At 49.0% G+C, this 16,741-nt stretch overlaps 6 protein-coding genes and 2 non-coding genes across 8 annotated transcripts; 6 read left to right on the top strand and 2 right to left on the bottom strand.

Annotated features, from left to right (window-relative positions):
* Nucleotides 1–498: 498 nt before the first annotated feature.
* YALI1_B22853g (uncharacterized protein) lies at nt 499–3,066 on the top strand (the record flags this gene model as incomplete). The annotated part of the gene is made up of 1 exon (XM_501025.3): nt 499–3,066. One exon carries the CDS (start codon nt 499–501, stop codon nt 3,064–3,066), a length of 2,568 nt encoding a protein of 855 aa, XP_501025.3.
* Nucleotides 3,067–3,753: 687 nt separating this feature from the next.
* YALI1_B22820g (uncharacterized protein) lies at nt 3,754–4,785 on the top strand (the record flags this gene model as incomplete). Its single annotated transcript, XM_501024.3, has 1 exon — nt 3,754–4,785. One exon carries the CDS (start codon nt 3,754–3,756, stop codon nt 4,783–4,785), a length of 1,032 nt encoding a protein of 343 aa, XP_501024.1.
* A 1,494-nt stretch (nt 4,786–6,279) lies between these two features.
* YALI1_B22793g (uncharacterized protein) lies at nt 6,280–8,258 on the top strand (the record flags this gene model as incomplete). The annotated part of the gene is made up of 3 exons (XM_501023.2): nt 6,280–6,300; nt 6,348–6,403; nt 6,464–8,258. 3 exons carry the CDS (start codon nt 6,280–6,282, stop codon nt 8,256–8,258), a joined length of 1,872 nt encoding a protein of 623 aa, XP_501023.2.
* Nucleotides 8,259–8,812: 554 nt separating this feature from the next.
* On the top strand, nt 8,813–8,900 carry YALI1_B22770r. The gene has a single exon. It is a non-coding gene; the product is annotated as a tRNA-Asp (tRNA).
* Nucleotides 8,901–8,904: 4 nt separating this feature from the next.
* On the top strand, nt 8,905–9,023 carry YALI1_B22769r. Its single transcript, XR_002432079.3, has one exon. It is a non-coding gene; the product is annotated as a 5S ribosomal RNA (ribosomal RNA).
* A 132-nt stretch (nt 9,024–9,155) lies between these two features.
* YALI1_B22747g (uncharacterized protein) lies at nt 9,156–11,117 on the bottom strand (the record flags this gene model as incomplete). Its single annotated transcript, XM_501022.3, has 1 exon — nt 9,156–11,117. One exon carries the CDS (start codon nt 11,115–11,117, stop codon nt 9,156–9,158), a length of 1,962 nt encoding a protein of 653 aa, XP_501022.3.
* A 2,620-nt stretch (nt 11,118–13,737) lies between these two features.
* On the top strand, nt 13,738–14,637 carry YALI1_B22721g (uncharacterized protein; the record flags this gene model as incomplete). Its single annotated transcript, XM_501021.1, has 1 exon — nt 13,738–14,637. The coding sequence occupies one exon, from the start codon at nt 13,738–13,740 to the stop codon at nt 14,635–14,637; it is 900 nt and encodes a 299-aa protein (XP_501021.1).
* A 246-nt stretch (nt 14,638–14,883) lies between these two features.
* On the bottom strand, nt 14,884–16,074 carry YALI1_B22697g (uncharacterized protein; the record flags this gene model as incomplete). Its single annotated transcript, XM_501020.1, has 1 exon — nt 14,884–16,074. The coding sequence occupies one exon, from the start codon at nt 16,072–16,074 to the stop codon at nt 14,884–14,886; it is 1,191 nt and encodes a 396-aa protein (XP_501020.1).
* Between the last annotated feature and the right edge of the window lie 667 nt (nt 16,075–16,741).

The following is a 16,741-nucleotide window of genomic DNA, read 5'->3' as shown; positions in this document are numbered from 1 at the left end:
AGTGCGGCACACTGGGGTATGTACGATAGTGTAGAAAGAAAAAACACCATTAGGTGAGGGGGATAGATATTTATAAGACCTTGCAAAGACCCAGCGTCCCTTAAATCACGTAATGACAACTATTGTGCATTTTCCCTCCTTCCTGTAAAAGAATTTTCTCCCCTTACATAGCTATGATACCATCACCGTTCCTTATCTCCACTTCGGAACAGTCACGGTGTGTTAAACTTCAAAGCAAACTTAGCTTTCTGAGGTTGTGTGAGTCAGGATATATAGACAGCACCTAGGGAGTCCCACAGAGCAGATATAAAGACTGTGGACATTTCAATCAAATGCCCCATCCGCCCTTATTCCCACTATACTCCAATCTGCCAGAAAATATACACATCCACGTCAACAACAACTGCGATAGTCACGCCCTAACCCTGAAAAGTTTGACTCCGTCATCTACAACGACATAAATCCACCCCACTACACTGCACTACCCACATCAACGCAATGATTCGAGCTACTCGTGGAATGGCCCGAGTGGTCCCTCGGGTGTGTGCCTCTGTGGCCGCCCCTCAGATTGCCGCACCCGCGACCAAGTTTGTTGCTCTCAAACAGTCCATTCGACCCATCTCCACCCGATCCACCGTGGTCCAGCTGCTCAACAACATTGGTAGCAAGCGGGAGGTGGAGCAGTACCTCAAGTACTTCACCTCCGTCAACCAGCAGCAGTTTGCCGTCATCAAGGTTGGCGGCGCTATCATTACTCAGCAGCTCCAGGAGCTGGCTTCTTGTCTGGCCTTCCTCTACCATGTGGGTCTCTACCCCATTGTGCTGCACGGAACCGGCCCCCAGATCAACGAGATTCTGGAGCAGGAGGGCGTGGAGCCTGATTACATTGATGGCATTCGAATCACAGACCCCAAGACTATGTCTGTGGTCCGACGATGTTTCCTGGAGCAGAACCTCAAGCTGGTGGAGGCTCTGGAGTCCATGGGAGTGAAGGCCCGTCCCATCACCGGAGGCGTCTTCCAGGCCGAATACCTCGATAAGGATAAGTGGCAGCTGGTTGGAAAGATCACCCGAGTCGACAAGACCCCCATTGAGTCTTCTATCAAGGCCGGAGCTCTTCCCATTCTCACTTCTCTTGCCGAGACTGCTGACGGCCAGATTCTCAACGTCAACGCTGACGTTGCTGCCGGCGAGCTCTCCCGAGTGATTGAGCCTCTCAAGATTGTCTACCTCAACGAGAAGGGCGGTCTCCACAACGGTACTACCGGCGAGAAGATCTCCATCATCAACCTTGACGAGGAGTACGAGGACCTTCTCAAGGAGCCCTGGGTCAAGTACGGCACCAAGCTCAAGATCAAGGAAATCAAGGAGCTGCTGGACTTCCTTCCCCGATCTTCCTCCGTCGCTATCATTTCCGTCGAGTCTCTGCAGAAGGAGCTCTTCACCGACTCTGGAGCCGGAACCCTGATCCGACGAGGTTATAAGCTTGTCACCCGAGACAACCTTAACCAGTTTGCCTCGACTGATGCCCTTCGAGCCGCTCTGTCTCGAGACAAGGATATTGCTTCCAACAAGGTCTCTGTTGCTTCTTACTTGCGAGAGCTTGAGACATCTCCCTTCAAGGCCTACGGAGATGAGCCTTTGGAGGTGCTTGCCATTGTCCGAGAGTCCCCCCACGGAGCTTATCTCGATAAGCTCCTGGCCTCCAAGAACGGCTGGCTCAACTCGGTCACCGATAATGTGTGGACCGCCATCAAGAAGGACCACAACAAGATGTGGTGGACTGTCCCCGAGGAGGACGAAAACACCTCGTGGCATTTTGACAAGGCCGACGGATCATTTGCCAAGAACGGCCAGGTCCTGTTCTGGTACGGATTTGAGGCCGACGAGGTGTCCAAGCTCATTGCCTCGTTTGTTGCTAACGCCAAGGCCGAGGCCTTCACTGGTGTGCGATCCATGCACACCGGCACCGGCCTTGGTAACGGTCGAAAGACAGGTGCCCCCGGTGTCGGTCGATACTTCCGACCCACTATCCATTCGTCTCTGACCCCTAAGACCCGACACTTCACCACCAACCCCAACCCCCCTATTGAGAAGGGCACCAACACCAAGCCAGCCAAGGTTGCTCTGATTGGTGCTCGAGGATACACCGGCAAGGCCCTCATTGATCTGATCGACAACCACCCTCATCTCGAGCTGTCTCACATTTCTTCTCGAGAGCTCGACGGTAAGCCCCTCGAGGGTTACAAGAAGGCCCAGATGAAGTACTGCAACCTGCAGGTTGAGGATATCGTTCGTCTGGAGGAGAAGGGTGCAGTTGACGTCTGGGTCATGGCTCTGCCCAACGGAGTCTGCAAGCCTTTTGTCGACGCCATTGAGGGAGTCCGAAACAAGTCTATCATGATCGACCTGTCTGCTGATTACCGATTTGACACTACCGGTGATTGGACCTACGGTCTGCCTGAGCTGGTTGATCGACAGGCCATTGTCAACGCCAAGAAGATCTCTAACCCCGGATGCTACGCTACTGGTTCCCAGCTGGCCATCGCTCCTCTTCTACCTTACCTTGGTGGCCAGCCCACCATCTTTGGTGTTTCTGGCTACTCTGGAGCCGGCACCAAGCCTTCTCCTCGAAACGACATTGACAACCTGCGAGATAACCTGATCCCCTACTCTCTGACTGACCACATTCATGAACGAGAGGTGTCTTCGCAGCTCGGCACTCCCGTTGCCTTTGTCCCCCACGTTGCCTCATGGTTCCAAGGCATCTCCCTCACTGTTTCCATCCCCCTGGCTAAGCCTCTGACCTCTCGAGATATTCGAAACATTTACCAGGATCGATACGCCGGCGAGAAGCTGGTTCAGGTGACCGGTGAGGCCCCCGAGGTGCGACACATTTCTGAGAAGCACCACGTCTCTATCGGAGGCTTTGGCGTTTCTTCTAAGGAGGACCGAGTGGTTGTTGTCGGCAACATTGACAACCTGCTCAAGGGAGCCGCCACCCAGTGTCTGCAGAACATTAACCTGGCCATGGGTTACGGCGAGTATGATGGTATTCCTTTGTAGACACGGACTGCAGAGCCCTAAGCATATAAGAAAAGATGATTGAAACCAGCAAGTTGAGTTAAACATGTGTAGACATGCCTTCGTGAGATATATTTGTGATATCCAGAAACTGATACAATGGCTGTTGATATCTATAGAGTGTTAAGTTTTGTTTTTGTTTTTGTTTTTATAGCTACATATATATATCAGCGGTAGGGCTTGCAGTTTGCCTTAGTCAAGTAGAATACTCTCGTCCTTCTCTCTTGGTGAAGCTTCATCACACTCCTTAGTCCAATATGGGCGATTATATATTAACAAGGTGCTCCTCATTCATACCAACAACTTATGACTTCAATTCTTTACATACTGTAATCTTCAACTCCCGGCTTCATCTATTATCACTCGCACTGGTCGCATTGTTCGTATGCATCGTACACTATAGTGTAACTCTAACCAGATGTCTGCAGATGTAAGCGATCGTCAACAGGGCGATATTCGGGGTGTTGAGCCCTAGTTGACAGATATATTTTCTTGTAGTTGTAATCATAACGAGATTTTGGTGAAAAATACGTTTTCAGCATTAAATTCTGACCGGTTCTTGTTCAGTAATCACTCTCCAATGTATTCCCATAGATCCCCTGCATGCATTGTCAAGACTGACGATATCAACCGACTTTCCTGTGCACAACACGACGTAACTTACAAGCCATGATCCACAACAGAAAAACGCAGACGGTTGTGATCACAGGCGCGTCATCCAACCTTGGCATTGCTATTGGTAAGCGTCTGATCGACGAGAAAAAAGAAGACGCCCATCTCACTATTGTGGTCACTTCGCGAACCCTTCGAAACGTCCGTGTCGCCATCAAGACCCTCAAGGCACATGCCGTAGCCAAGGAGGTCGGTCCCGAGGTCGACTTTGACTACCTTCTGTTTGATCTGGCAGACATGACGTCTATCAACGGCGCTCTGGTGGAGCTCAAGCTGCGGTTCTCTCGAATCGACACTCTCATCTTCAACTCCAACGCAGCCAACTACATTGGAATCAACTGGCCTCTGGCCATGTGGCGATTCACCACGCAATTCAAGAGCGAAATCGAGAATCCCAGTTGCATGATCCAGGCTGTGGGAGTCAAGTCCGACGACGGTATGGGCTCTGCGTACCAATCCAACGTGTTTGGACCATGGTACATGGTGCTGGAGCTCACCGAGCAGCTCAAGAACGGCGGAAAGGTCATCTGGATCAGTTCCATCACGTCTTCTGAAAAGTACGTGGATCTGGAAGACATTGAGCTGATTCACAACAAGGAGCCATACAAGGGCTCGAAGCGTCTTATTGACGTGGCCCACAACTACTACTCGCCGAAACTGGAAGAGGAGCATGGTATCTACTCGTACCTGACCGACCCCGGTATCTTCACCTCCTCCTCGGCCTCCGAGTACCTCAACATCTTCTCTGCCTTCGGCATGTATCTCATGTTCTACTTTGCCCGGCTCATTGGACTGACCACCATGAACATTGACCCTTATAAGGGAGCCAACGTGCCTGTGTGGGTGACCTTGAGCGAGGACCCTTCAGCTCTTAAGCGAGAGTATCGTTTGGGCTCGAGAACAGGAAGATGGGGTACGGAGATGATGGACGCTACAAAGCTGCAATATGAGGGAAGCGAAGAAGTCGGAGCATACATTGATAAGGGTGTGGGAGAGTGGAGAGAGAAGTTGAAGGATCAGATTAACTAAGCCAATTGAATGGAGTAAAAGTTGATGAGGCAGTGGAGCTAGCTTAATAGACTGCTGGTTGGAGACTGTCAGCTGCCTTAATCTGAGCATGACTTGCTTCGAGACAGTGAAGGTGTCGAAGCTTGAGAGAGTATCCCAGTGTAGCCATCGCTTACATTTCAGTCTATACAAAACTTGGTAACACCGAAATTAACACATTGGACAATGGACAATGATGACAACTGTCATACAAGTGGAAGCTACGCGTGATTAGGTATTTCCACAGTGAATTGTTTTTAGAGGTCATGACTACTCTGCAAGTATCATACTGTCCTTTACTTCAAGTAGAACAAGGTGGCTACAGTCCTTTAACTCAGCAATTGGCCACTGTACATACTTAACAGGTGGCCATCTATGACTACAGTACGACAGCCATACCAGTCTCGTCATCTGCGGACTTGCCAGTGTCAGTGAAACTTGTGTATTGACATATCGTTGCGCACCATACAGTAATTGAACATATATGTGTATCTTGTCAGTATACAACCAGTCAGGCCCATCTCTCATTCGCACCTACACATCTGTAAACCACACTCACGTGACCATCTTACCTCAATCAATATATTTTGCCAAACCCACCCTCCACCTGATGACCCTGCCATCAGTGTTGCACTATAGTACATATAAGCGATCTTTCTTGTGGCTGCTCGTATAACCTCATTTATATACGTCATGTCGCATTCGCGTCAGACGTTCTATTGTGCCCATTGACAATTGCCTAGGAAAATAAGACATACTGAAGGCAATCTCGATACTCTATCTGCATACTCGATCGACTTTGGTTTCAATACTACCTACTTTTGAGCGCCCCACCGCCTTGCCACTCCGGCTAAATGGCGGATACAAGTAACTCCATCCGGATATAAGGTTTTGGCGATATATAGGAAAATCTCCTTCGAAAAACAATATTTCGCTGTTTCAAACCAGCTGAGATTTTGTTCACTGCCTCCCACTGATACAATTCTCTGCTATCTCTGTCTTAATCGTCTAGCTCTTAATCTGAGGGGTATTACCTTTAACAAAAGTTGCCCCGCTCAATCTTCTGACCCTAAAAGCCAGAATGTTGCGAATCAAAATCAAAATCAAAATTATGAGAGGGGCCACTAAGAAAATGATTTGTCGTGTACTTGTAGAGACTCGGTTGTCACGTCACCAGTATGAATAGGTCACATGACACGCTTACTCCACAGCAGATTTCTAAAAATAAATCCGCCACCGCAACTGGTGCACAGCCCTCTACACTGCCTCCGCCCCATATGACCACCTACATTGTTCTATTCCCTGGCCGGGTAACCCCCAACCAGCCCCCAAATTAGCCTTTGCCACTTCACTAGAGTTGATGCAGTTGCATATGCCCACTGTGGTATCTCCGAAACCAGAGACGTTCTTATACTACAGTTTAATACCTGGTACATCGGTACGAGTTATTGTGCGCAAAAAGAACATCTTTGCAACATGAACGCCATCAAGTTACAGGTGAGTACACGACGGATCCTATACCCATTGACCTCCTACTAACCCAGAAAAAATTCCCAGTTCTCACCCAGGAGGACATTTTTGGTCTTTGCGACTCTTTCCAGTGAGTATAAAGCCGCAACATGCGAAATATCAATGATGGATGGAAAAGTGACTAACACAGGCAACTGGATGTCGATGAGAAGGGATACATTGACAAGAATGAGGTGATCAAGGCTGTGGCCGCCTCTGGACGAGCCACCTACGACGAAATCCGAGAAGCTGTTCGAGAGAACATCGTGGACTCGTCGGGTCGAGTGGAGATGGATGACTACGTGGAGCTGCTGGCCAAGATTAAGGAAGGTAAGGGATCCAATCCTAGTGTGCGACAGGCCCCTGCTTCGCCTGGACGAGCCAACACCAGCCGAATTGTGGTTGGAGGAACTGCCTCTGGTACCCAACACACCATCAACCAGGAGGAGCGAGAAGAGTTCACCCGTCACATCAACTCGGTGTTGAGTGGTGACGCAGACATTGGCGACCGACTACCCTTTCCCACAGACACATTCCAGGTGTTTGATGAGTGTCGAGACGGTCTTGTGCTGTCCAAGCTGATCAACGACTCTGTACCCGACACCATCGATACTCGAGTTCTCAACTTCCCCCGAAAGAAAGCCCTCAACAAGTTCACCATGACTGAGAACGCCAACATTGTCATCAACTCCGCCAAGGCCATTGGTTGTGTGGTTGTCAACGTGCGAGCTGAGGACATCATCGACGGTAAGGAGCATCTGATTCTAGGTCTCATCTGGCAGATTATCCGACGAGGTCTGCTGTCCAAGATCGATATCAAGCACCATCCCGAGCTTTACCGACTGCTGGAGGACGACGAGACTCTCGAGCAGTTCCTGCGTCTTCCCCCGGAGCAGATCCTGCTGCGATGGTTCAACTACCACCTCAAGGCTGCTGGCTGGAACCGACGGGTCAACAACTTCTCCAAGGACGTTTGTGACGGTGAGAACTACACAATTCTCATGAACCAGTTGAAACCCGAAGAGTGCTCTCGAGCTCCTCTTCAGACCCAGGATCTGCTCCAGCGAGCCGAGGAGATTCTCACCAACGCCGACAAGATTGGGTGCAGAAAGTACCTGTCTCCCTCCGCACTGGTTTCTGGAAACCCCAAGCTTAACCTGGCCTTTGTTGCCCATCTGTTCAACACCTGGCCCGGTCTGGACCCCCTGGAGGAGAACGAGAAGGTGGATATCGAAGACTTTGACGCCGAGGGCGAGCGAGAGGCTCGAGTCTTCACCTTGTGGCTTAATTCACTCGATGTGGATCCCCCCGTCGTCTCGCTGTTCGAGGACCTCAAGGACGGAAACGTGCTGCTGCAGGCGTACGACAAGGTTATTCCCGGATCTGTCAACTGGAAGTTTGTTAACAAGCGTCCTGCTAACGGAAATGAGCTCATGACCTTCAAGGCCGTGGAGAACACCAACTACGCCGTGGAGATTGGAAAAGCCAACAAGTTCTCACTGGTTGGAATCGAAGGAAACGACATTACGGAGGGCCAGAAGACTCTGACCCTGGGTCTGGTGTGGCAGCTGATGCGACGAAACATTGTGCTGACTCTGGCAAGTTTGTCGCAGGGCGGAAAGGAAGTGTCCGATTCGGACATGCTCAAGTGGGCCCAGGGCCAGGTCCAGAAGGGTGGCAAGAGCTCTACCGTGCGATCCTTTAAGGACTCGTCGTTGGCCAATGGTCACTTCCTGCTGGACGTGCTCAATGGTCTCAAGCCTGGTTACGTTGACTACGACCTCGTTACGCCCGGTGACACTCCTGAGGATCAGTACCTCAACGCCAAGCTGGCAATCTCTATCGCCCGAAAGTTGGGCGCACTGATCTGGCTGGTTCCCGAGGATATCGTCGAGGTCCGATCTCGACTGATCCTGACCTTTATCGGATCTCTCATGTCCATCTGAGCGTTTTTAGAGGACTTGTGAGCTGTTTTGGGTCACCTATATGGGCGAGAAAGCTGTCTACTTGTAGCCTTATTCCGCTCCCTGTAACGATATTCAAGAGTGTATGTAATGAATTGTACCATTTCCATGACATTGTAATCGTCGTGCTTGTACGTACGAACTTGTGCAACTAATCACGAGTAAGTACAAGTAAAAAGGTATTACTTGTACAAGTACTTGTAGTTCTTGTGGTCGCTACTACAAGTAGTGGTCATATCGGTCTTGATGTAAGAATCAAGTGATTAATCAGCCGATCGTATTGTGTCGATTTTTTGAGATTTTTGATCGCACGTAATTGCAAATTGCAACTACAAGAATGGTCATCGCCAGCACAGAAATAATTACACCGTACCCACACGTAACATGTTAGAGCAATTTGACAGAGAGTGGGGGTTAAAATACTCATTTTAATTACAGCATGACAATGGAATTCTTTGTTTCTAGGTTTTAAAGTTTATTTAATCACGTGATTTGTATGTCACTATTTTTTAATTTACATAAGGTTCAAACTAAAATCCGCAATAGTTTAGTGGCTAGAATTTCCGCCTGTCAGAACCTCTGTTCAGCACGCGGGGGACCGGAGTTCAATTCTCCGTTGCGGAGGTTTGGTTACGGCCATATCCTGGTGAAAATACGGCTTCCCGTCCGATCAGCCATAGTCAAGCACCAGAGAGCCTAGTTAGTATTGTAGTGGGAGACCATACGAGAATCCTGGGTGCTGTAATCTTTTTCATGAATAAGAGATGATGTTTTTTAACACTTGTTTTTGATATATTGTTGCGCACGACAATTCCTCGAAGCTGTACCATACACTAAAATGCAATAAATAATACGTTAGTATGCTCTATCATCTACCTTCTAACAAATGCGGTCGTCAGTATCTAGCGATCTCGATCGAACGGCAGTCATTGCCTCGAGACCCAAAATCTTTCTGACTCTAGTTCGAGAGGGTCGTCTCTCCAACTTCTCACTGGTATCACTCTCGGGCTCGGCAGTGATGTGGCTGCTCATGGAAGCAATCTTGGGCTCTTCTTGATCCTTGATCTTGAGTTGGGGTGGAGGACCTTCGATTTTCTTGACGTCTCGTTTCCGTTGTTCCTGCACAATTTCATCGAGCGCCATGTTGAGTTTGTGGAGGGCAAACTTCTCGTCCGTAGTAGTCTTCATGGACGAAGGGAGGTTGCGTGTCTTCTTCAGAGACGACTCCAACGAAGATGCCATGCTCTGAGGAACAGTCACGTTGGGCTCTGATGGAGTATCAGCTGTAGAGGTGGAGAATGATGAAAGGACGTCGTCATCCTCGCCTGTTCCTCTCCATCCGTAGATACGCTTGAGCTTTGAGAAAGCGGATGAATGGTCCACGCCCTCGTTTGCGCTGTCGGCCGCAATTCGCTCAAACGCCTCTGCCAGATCCTGCTTGGTCACAGCAGGAATTCCGTCTCCAATATTCTCTTCTTTTTCAACGAGAGGGTCATCTCCAAATGTGTTGACCCACTCGTGCTCTCGAAGCTCGGCCATGGTCATTCTCTCGGCCGGGTTCTTGGCCAAGAGACCCTGGAACAAGTCAACAAGCTCCTCAGAAGTTCCCTCGGGTAGAGGGGCTTCGTTGAAGATGATTTGCTCACAGAGGTCAGAAATGGACTCGGATGCAAAGGGAAGTTTTCCGTAGAGCATGAAGTACAGAGTCACGCCCATTGACCAAATGTCTGCGGCACGGCCACTCACTGCGGAGCCCAAGGTAACTCCTACCTGGGATGCTCGCTCGAGACAATGAGGAGAGGTGATGAGAGCGAGTTCGGGAGCCATGTACGATGGGCTACCGGCCTTCCTTAGAACTGTATCGTTTTCACTCTCAAACATTTCTGAGACTCCAAAATCCGCAATCTTCAGAATGTCGTCTTCACTCAGCAGCATGTTGTCAGCCTTAATGTCCCGATGAATGACTCCTTGCGAGTGCAGAAATTCGATACCCAGAATCATGTCTCGGAAGTACAGTCGACACTGCTCCTCCGTATATTTGGGGTTTTTGCTTCCATCCGTTTCCTCTGAATGCATGAGAACGCCGTGGCACCAGTCCATCACCATGTAGAGAGAGTCTCCGTGGGGGTCGTCAAGCACTTCGACGAGGTTGACAATGTTGGGGTGGTCGAGTTTTTTGAGAATGGCGATTTCTCGTCGAATGAGGTTGAGGGGGTTGGAAGTGAAGGACTCCAGAGCTTCCTTGATTTTGTTCTGCTCCACGGGGTCTTTGGTTCGCATGAGTTTTCGACGCAGCTGCATCCATTCCGTTTGGTTCATTTTTCGTAGACGGGCCTTGGAGTATGACTTCATGGCGAACTTCTCCTGGGTCGTAGTATCGACCACTCTGTATACCGTTCCAAACGCGCCAGCTCCGATTTCTTCCTGAATCAGGTAGTTGTTGAGCGTCTTTCCGGTCTCATCTTCATGGTAGGACGCGTCCAGGGTCTCCTTGATGAGTTTGGGGGTGGTGGAAATAAGACGCATGTGGTGTCTCGAGGGTGATCTGACCACGTCCGAGGGGGACGAATGGACCCGCTTAAGCGGGGGACGGGCCATGCGTTTGGTTGGTGGCGCCAGCGAGTTACCTGAGGTTGGCGACGGCGGTTTCTGTGTCTGTTTGTCGGTATTTTCTGATGTTTTTGTTATGGTGGCTGCACTTGCACCGTTTGCGACCTCCAAAGAGGAAACTCGTCTGTGGCCCTTGTCGACGACTATCGAGGGCACCGACACGGTTGCGGCCGACGTGCAACACCGGTCCATGATGAGGGTGTTGGTGGTGGTTTGCACGGTGGTTGTCATGGAACGAGTTGGGAGCGGATGTACTGTAGATACTTGTAGTGCGTGTACGGTGCGTTTGTTTATTGTGTGCGAGTAAGAGAAGGGTGGATTTGAGCGCTTGAACGGGGGAGGCGTGGCTGTAAAAGGCACGTACTCGTGTGTGTTGTGTGAGTGATATAGGCTGTCGGTTTGTGTTTTCAAAGGGAGCACTTTGTCTATATATAACGCTGTCAGGGACCCTCCCGTATTGTAGCCACTATGCTTCTACAGCTGAGGTGAGAGGGAAAAACTTGAGTGCGTTTACCTCGAGAGATGCATCCTAAAATATGGAGCATAGAATAAGGGATAATGGCGAGCAGAGCAGTAAGGTGACCACTTGGTCAATATATTACCCTTTGTAAACGTGAAACAACTCCAGGATTTTATTCTGCGAAGTTTTCCGCTCGATACCACCCCAACGTTGCATTTATCTCTGCTATGTATCTGTTTGTCTCTCTGACTCTTTAGCTTTGACTGCAACGTTGTCAAAACAGTGAAAATGGAAATTGCAAAATGTGCATGGGGAATGAAAACGAAAATGAGAAGGGTGAAAAAAAAAAAAAATTGCCGAAGTGTATCTGTCTCAACACCACATATACTCAGGTAGCCTGCTTATGTCTATCCACGGCAAAAAACGGCGTTTCACCTTGTTTTGATGCACCCGATCGCCACCGCCACTGTGTCACTCTTCCATGTATGGAAACTGCGCTATGGTGCAATCCAGCATGGATGCGGCACCGTGACCCACTTGTGCTTGACTAATGTGGATTTGAAACCTGTCTTTTCAAACTCTGATGATGATCGTAAAAATAGGATCCGAGCTTCGAGCCTTATCCTCATTAGATTTGATTAATAGGGGAAGAGCTGACTCAGTATTGCAGAGCAGGTTTGAGCTATAATGCGATGGACTCTCAGGCTAAATATGCTCTATGGTTAGACATTATGATATGGAACTTGACTGCTGTCAACTCACTCCAGATGGCCCATGAAGGCCAGGCACATGAAATCTGTTAGTGGAGCTAACAGAGAAACCAAGGCGGGGCATGTGGCATATAAAAGATGGTATGGGGAGGACTGTCTTGTTACGAGTACAAGTACTTGTAATGGGGCCGTCTGGATTGTCTTTCTTCTCATAAAATACAGCTGTTGAATTATGGATTGGTCGGTTCGGCATACACCGTCCGTTTAACCAGCAGAATCAGTACAAGTACATTTTATGTAGAAGGAGTACAAGCACATTCTGTACGATATATATTTGATATATGATAGCCATTCCATACAAACAGCTCTTTGTGAATGCCTGTTCTAGTACAAGTAGAGTACATACGGCACCCGCACCGACGGAACTTGAAAGAGCAGCTTCTCTTCTCTCTAGTTCTTTCTGACAGCAGTGTTGGTACGCACAAGCATTACTTGTACTTTCAAAAGCAAGCCCACATACAACCCCTAACACAGCTTGAATAAAGCAGTTATAGCACACGATAGCACACCACTCTGCTCTACTAATAGATTATACTCTCGGGTCTGATGACAAGCAAGCGTGTTAGGTTCAAGGGATGGAGGTGAATGCAGTTATACAAGTAACAGTACCGTAGAAGCAGCTAATGGAGACCAGCAGGGCTGAAGAAGTGCTTTTCCGAGCTTACGGCGAATGCAAACACCTCATCTTGTAGAAGATTACCAACTCAAGGCTCAATGTTCTAATCAAATAAGTACGCGGATTCCGAATTCGTCCAGACGCTAAAGACGTCGCGACTCTTGAAGACGACTAACCAGTTGTTTTCAGAATCAACAAGCTAAAACAAGTGGGATTGGGTGTTATACAGCACGAAACTATCGTCTCAAACCGCAAGAACTCTCGCGCTCTTGAGCACCATGAACGAAACTTCGCCCTGTTATGAACAGCGTGACTTGCTGAGTCCGAGTCAATTTGAAGTCGAAATCGCTCACTTGAAGAGTGTGAGTAGGCTATCGTAGTCACTAGCAACCCCTTAACATAAGAATTGAGTACTTATAAGAGCACTCATGACTACAGCACTGGTACTCACATTCTCACACATCTTTGTAGGTTTGACTCTTGGTATGTACATACTTGTATGTACTGATATGGTCATTACAGATCCCGAAATTGTGCAACGACTGAAGTATCTTGTATTTGCAATTGAATTGGTACAAACCATCATCTTCAAATATCACTACAGTAGAAACAGTATACCAATACACATACCAGTCGAGCTTCCTACTGCTACCCCCACGCATATTAAGTTCCGATACGCCTCGAAGGTAAAAGCGATAAGAGCGCTAAACGCAGCAATAGCGAGCTATCGGTAACGATTGGGTCGGCTGTCTAATACTTTGGTAAGTTGTTGGTGAAAGGTCTAGCTGGGTTGGAATCTGGGGACCAAACCAACAATCTCTCTTAGATACACATTGGTACCCAGAACAAACACTGTTACTCACAATGTCTTTTGCCTTTTTCAACTCCATCAGCTGATTACATGCACTTCATTAAACAACTCTTCCCCACAGTGCATTCTTATCCACGACACCCCTTAACCGATACGATACACCACAACAATACGCTACTACAGCTACCATAGTCATGCGAATAACTCCACAAACAATCAGAAAGGCGGCCCGAATGTCGCCCAACATTTTGAGGCTTTTGCCTGCAGCTCGGACGCTGGATGAAGCAAAAACGGAGCTCCGATGGATACAGGCGGATCATCCCGACCCCACACCGAAAAAGATTGCGCGAGCGTGCTACGAACGAGGTCGCTTTTCGACGCCGCTTCAGTACGTGATTGGCAACCAGCCGTTTGGATCGTTGAACATTGACTGTCGCAAGAATGTACTGATTCCGAGATCAGAGACGGAGGAGTGGGCTTGCCACCTCTCCAACCTTCTCAAGACTCTAGCACGACGCAACAAAGACATGCGACTGGTTGATCTGTGCACGGGGACAGGATGTATTGCATTGCAGATGGCCACGTTACCTCTAGCTCTGGTGGCCGGTATTGACGTTTCTTCAGATGCCCTTAATCTTGCAGAACACAACGAAAAACTCAACCAAACGAGCTTGAGAGCAGACAAGGTCATATTTGAACAGTTAGATATTTTGGACCCGAAAAACGACGCCAAGATCGCCGCCTTGCACCCCACTATCATCACAGCGAACCCTCCGTACGTGAGCCATGAGGTGGATGCTGCTCAGGCAGTCAAGAAACACGAGCCCAAATTAGCCGTGTTTGGTGGCAACGAGTTCTACGAAGCTATCGCTCGCATCACCAATAATTCGGGAGCGCAGGCTTTGGTGACCGAAGTAGGGTACCTGGATCAGGCCAACTACACACAGTCGCTGCTGCCTAAAGATTGGTCTTCGATTGTTTTCAAGGACTTCAGCGACCGACCCCGAGCTGTATTTGCATGGAAGAATGGAACTCCCTTTGATATACTGGGGGAGAGCGAGGGAGGAGGATTTCGCCTTGTCGACAGCTTTTGATGATTGATGGACAAACAAACATGCGGAGTCCGAAACTGGCAGGAGAGGCCAAATATTTCAAAGCAAACACAGACGGTTCATCAAATTTAGCATTCCACACAGAGAATGCCTCCTGCATACCATAACATACAACATATTTACAATACATTAAAGCATTACACTATACTACCACTCTGTATGTAACACATCCGTCCGCTACGTCTGGTTGTCGATTGCACAATCCAACATCTATTACTAAATCTCCACTTACTCGTCGTTAGCATCCTCCAGAGTAACAATTCTCTTGGGAGCCTCCTTATTTTCTTTGTCAGCGACCTCCTCGATCTTGTCGCCAGTCTTATTGGCATTGGTCTTATCCTGAATCTGAGCAGCAAGTTCTCGGATTCGCTCATCAAGCTTGGCCTGGGCTTGCTCGTTCTCCAGCTTGATAGCAGCCTGCTTATCGGGAGGGTACTGAGCCTGGAGCTGGGCAGCAATGATCTGGGGGTCGATGCCAGAGTCGGACATCTCCTTGATCTGTTGCATCTGAGTGGCGAAGCTGGAGAGCTGGGTCTGGAAAGCAGCCTGCATCTGCTCCATCTGGGCGTTGGCCTCCTTCTGCTTCTGCTTTTCCTCCTTGGTCAGCTTTCGCGGGGGCTCCTTGGACTCAATCACGGTGCCAGCGTTCTTCTTCTTCTTCTTGTTCTTGAACTTCTGGGGCAGCAGGTCTCGCTCGGGGGTTCCGTGCCAGGCCCACAGGGGGATGAAGGAGTCAACGAAGCCAACATCAGCAAAGAGATTGGGGAAGATCCAGATACCGGGCTTTACGGTGGGCCAGGTGAGCACAAAGATGACCAGTCGGACCAGTGCAATGCCAAAGAAGACACCAATGAGTCCCAGCATGCCAACGGACAGGTACCACACGCCCTGTCGCAGGAAGATAGGCCACAGAGGAAACAGCACACCGGCAAAGATGGCGGCCACTCCGAGAGCGCCGTACAGATATGTGGTCAATGGGACGGGGTTATAGAACCATGTGTAGTACATATCGTCGCCAAACTCCTGCTGGGGGTTCACCTGCAGCACGGGGACTCCCTGCTCGGGCTTTTGTTTCATCATCAGCGCTGTCTGTGTGGGCAGCTTATCCACTCTGAGAGCCATCTGGTTGATGGGCATGAGTCGGAAGATTGAGATGGCCTCGTTTCGCGAGTTGATGGGCGGCAGCTTGGAGTTGGGCTTTGACTGAAGCTGCTTGTATTTGGGGTCTTCTAGTGCACGAATGGCTCGCTTAACACGGAAAAAGTCGGATCGCTTACCGTTGAGGATTCCGGGCCGCTGTTTGAGCAGCTTGTGGCTCCGCAGGTAGTCTGCCACAGCAAGTGCTTGAGGAGAAATCTCCCGAGCACCGCCCTGCTGAAGAGGCATGGTGATCTGACCTTGAGGCACGTTCTCAGTCATGTCTGTTTGTGTTGTGAGGTGGTGATCAGGACGTGAGGTTGTGTGCCTAAGGTGTATATGCAACAGGGTGTCTTGTTCAATGGGTTAGGGTTTCTGGAAAAAGAGGTTAGGTGGAGGGCATTACGGGAGGTTTGAGGACTGTATGGGAATAGGATATTGTTCACAGTGGTTGTTTACCCGGCCCAATACATTTATACCCTCCAATTCTACATGTAATGTGCGTCCATAGACACCTCTAGATTGCTATACTCTTACGTGTAACGTGTATGCAAGTCTTTAGCTCCTGGAACTCTCACACTTTCACACACTCTTGGACATTCTACGTGTTGATCTTAACTCTGAATGAGGTAGGAAGCTGATCACCACAATGCCATACAGTATGGTGGTGAGTTGAAAGAGAGGTGAGGAAGTTATAGCTACAAGTACGAGAACTTGTATCTCGAAAGGTCACTTGACAAATACCATCCGTGTGTACTGCCAATTGCTCTACTCATACTCGTACAGTATGTACCGGTACTACAAGTACAAGTGCTCGTATGTAACTGGTATATAAGACCATATACAGATCTATTGTTTACGATGGACTAATAGCATGATAGTACCCGTACTTTACAGTAGCTTGTAAGTAACAATATACAGAGAGTATGTTCTGTGTACAGTAGTTGTA

This window comes from Yarrowia lipolytica, chromosome 1B (assembly GCF_001761485.1).
Source record: "Yarrowia lipolytica chromosome 1B, complete sequence".
Taxonomy (NCBI): Eukaryota; Fungi; Ascomycota; class Dipodascomycetes; order Dipodascales; genus Yarrowia; species Yarrowia lipolytica.
The sequence above is the reverse complement of the archived record's forward strand: the minus strand, read 5'-3'. Positions and strand labels throughout refer to the sequence as shown.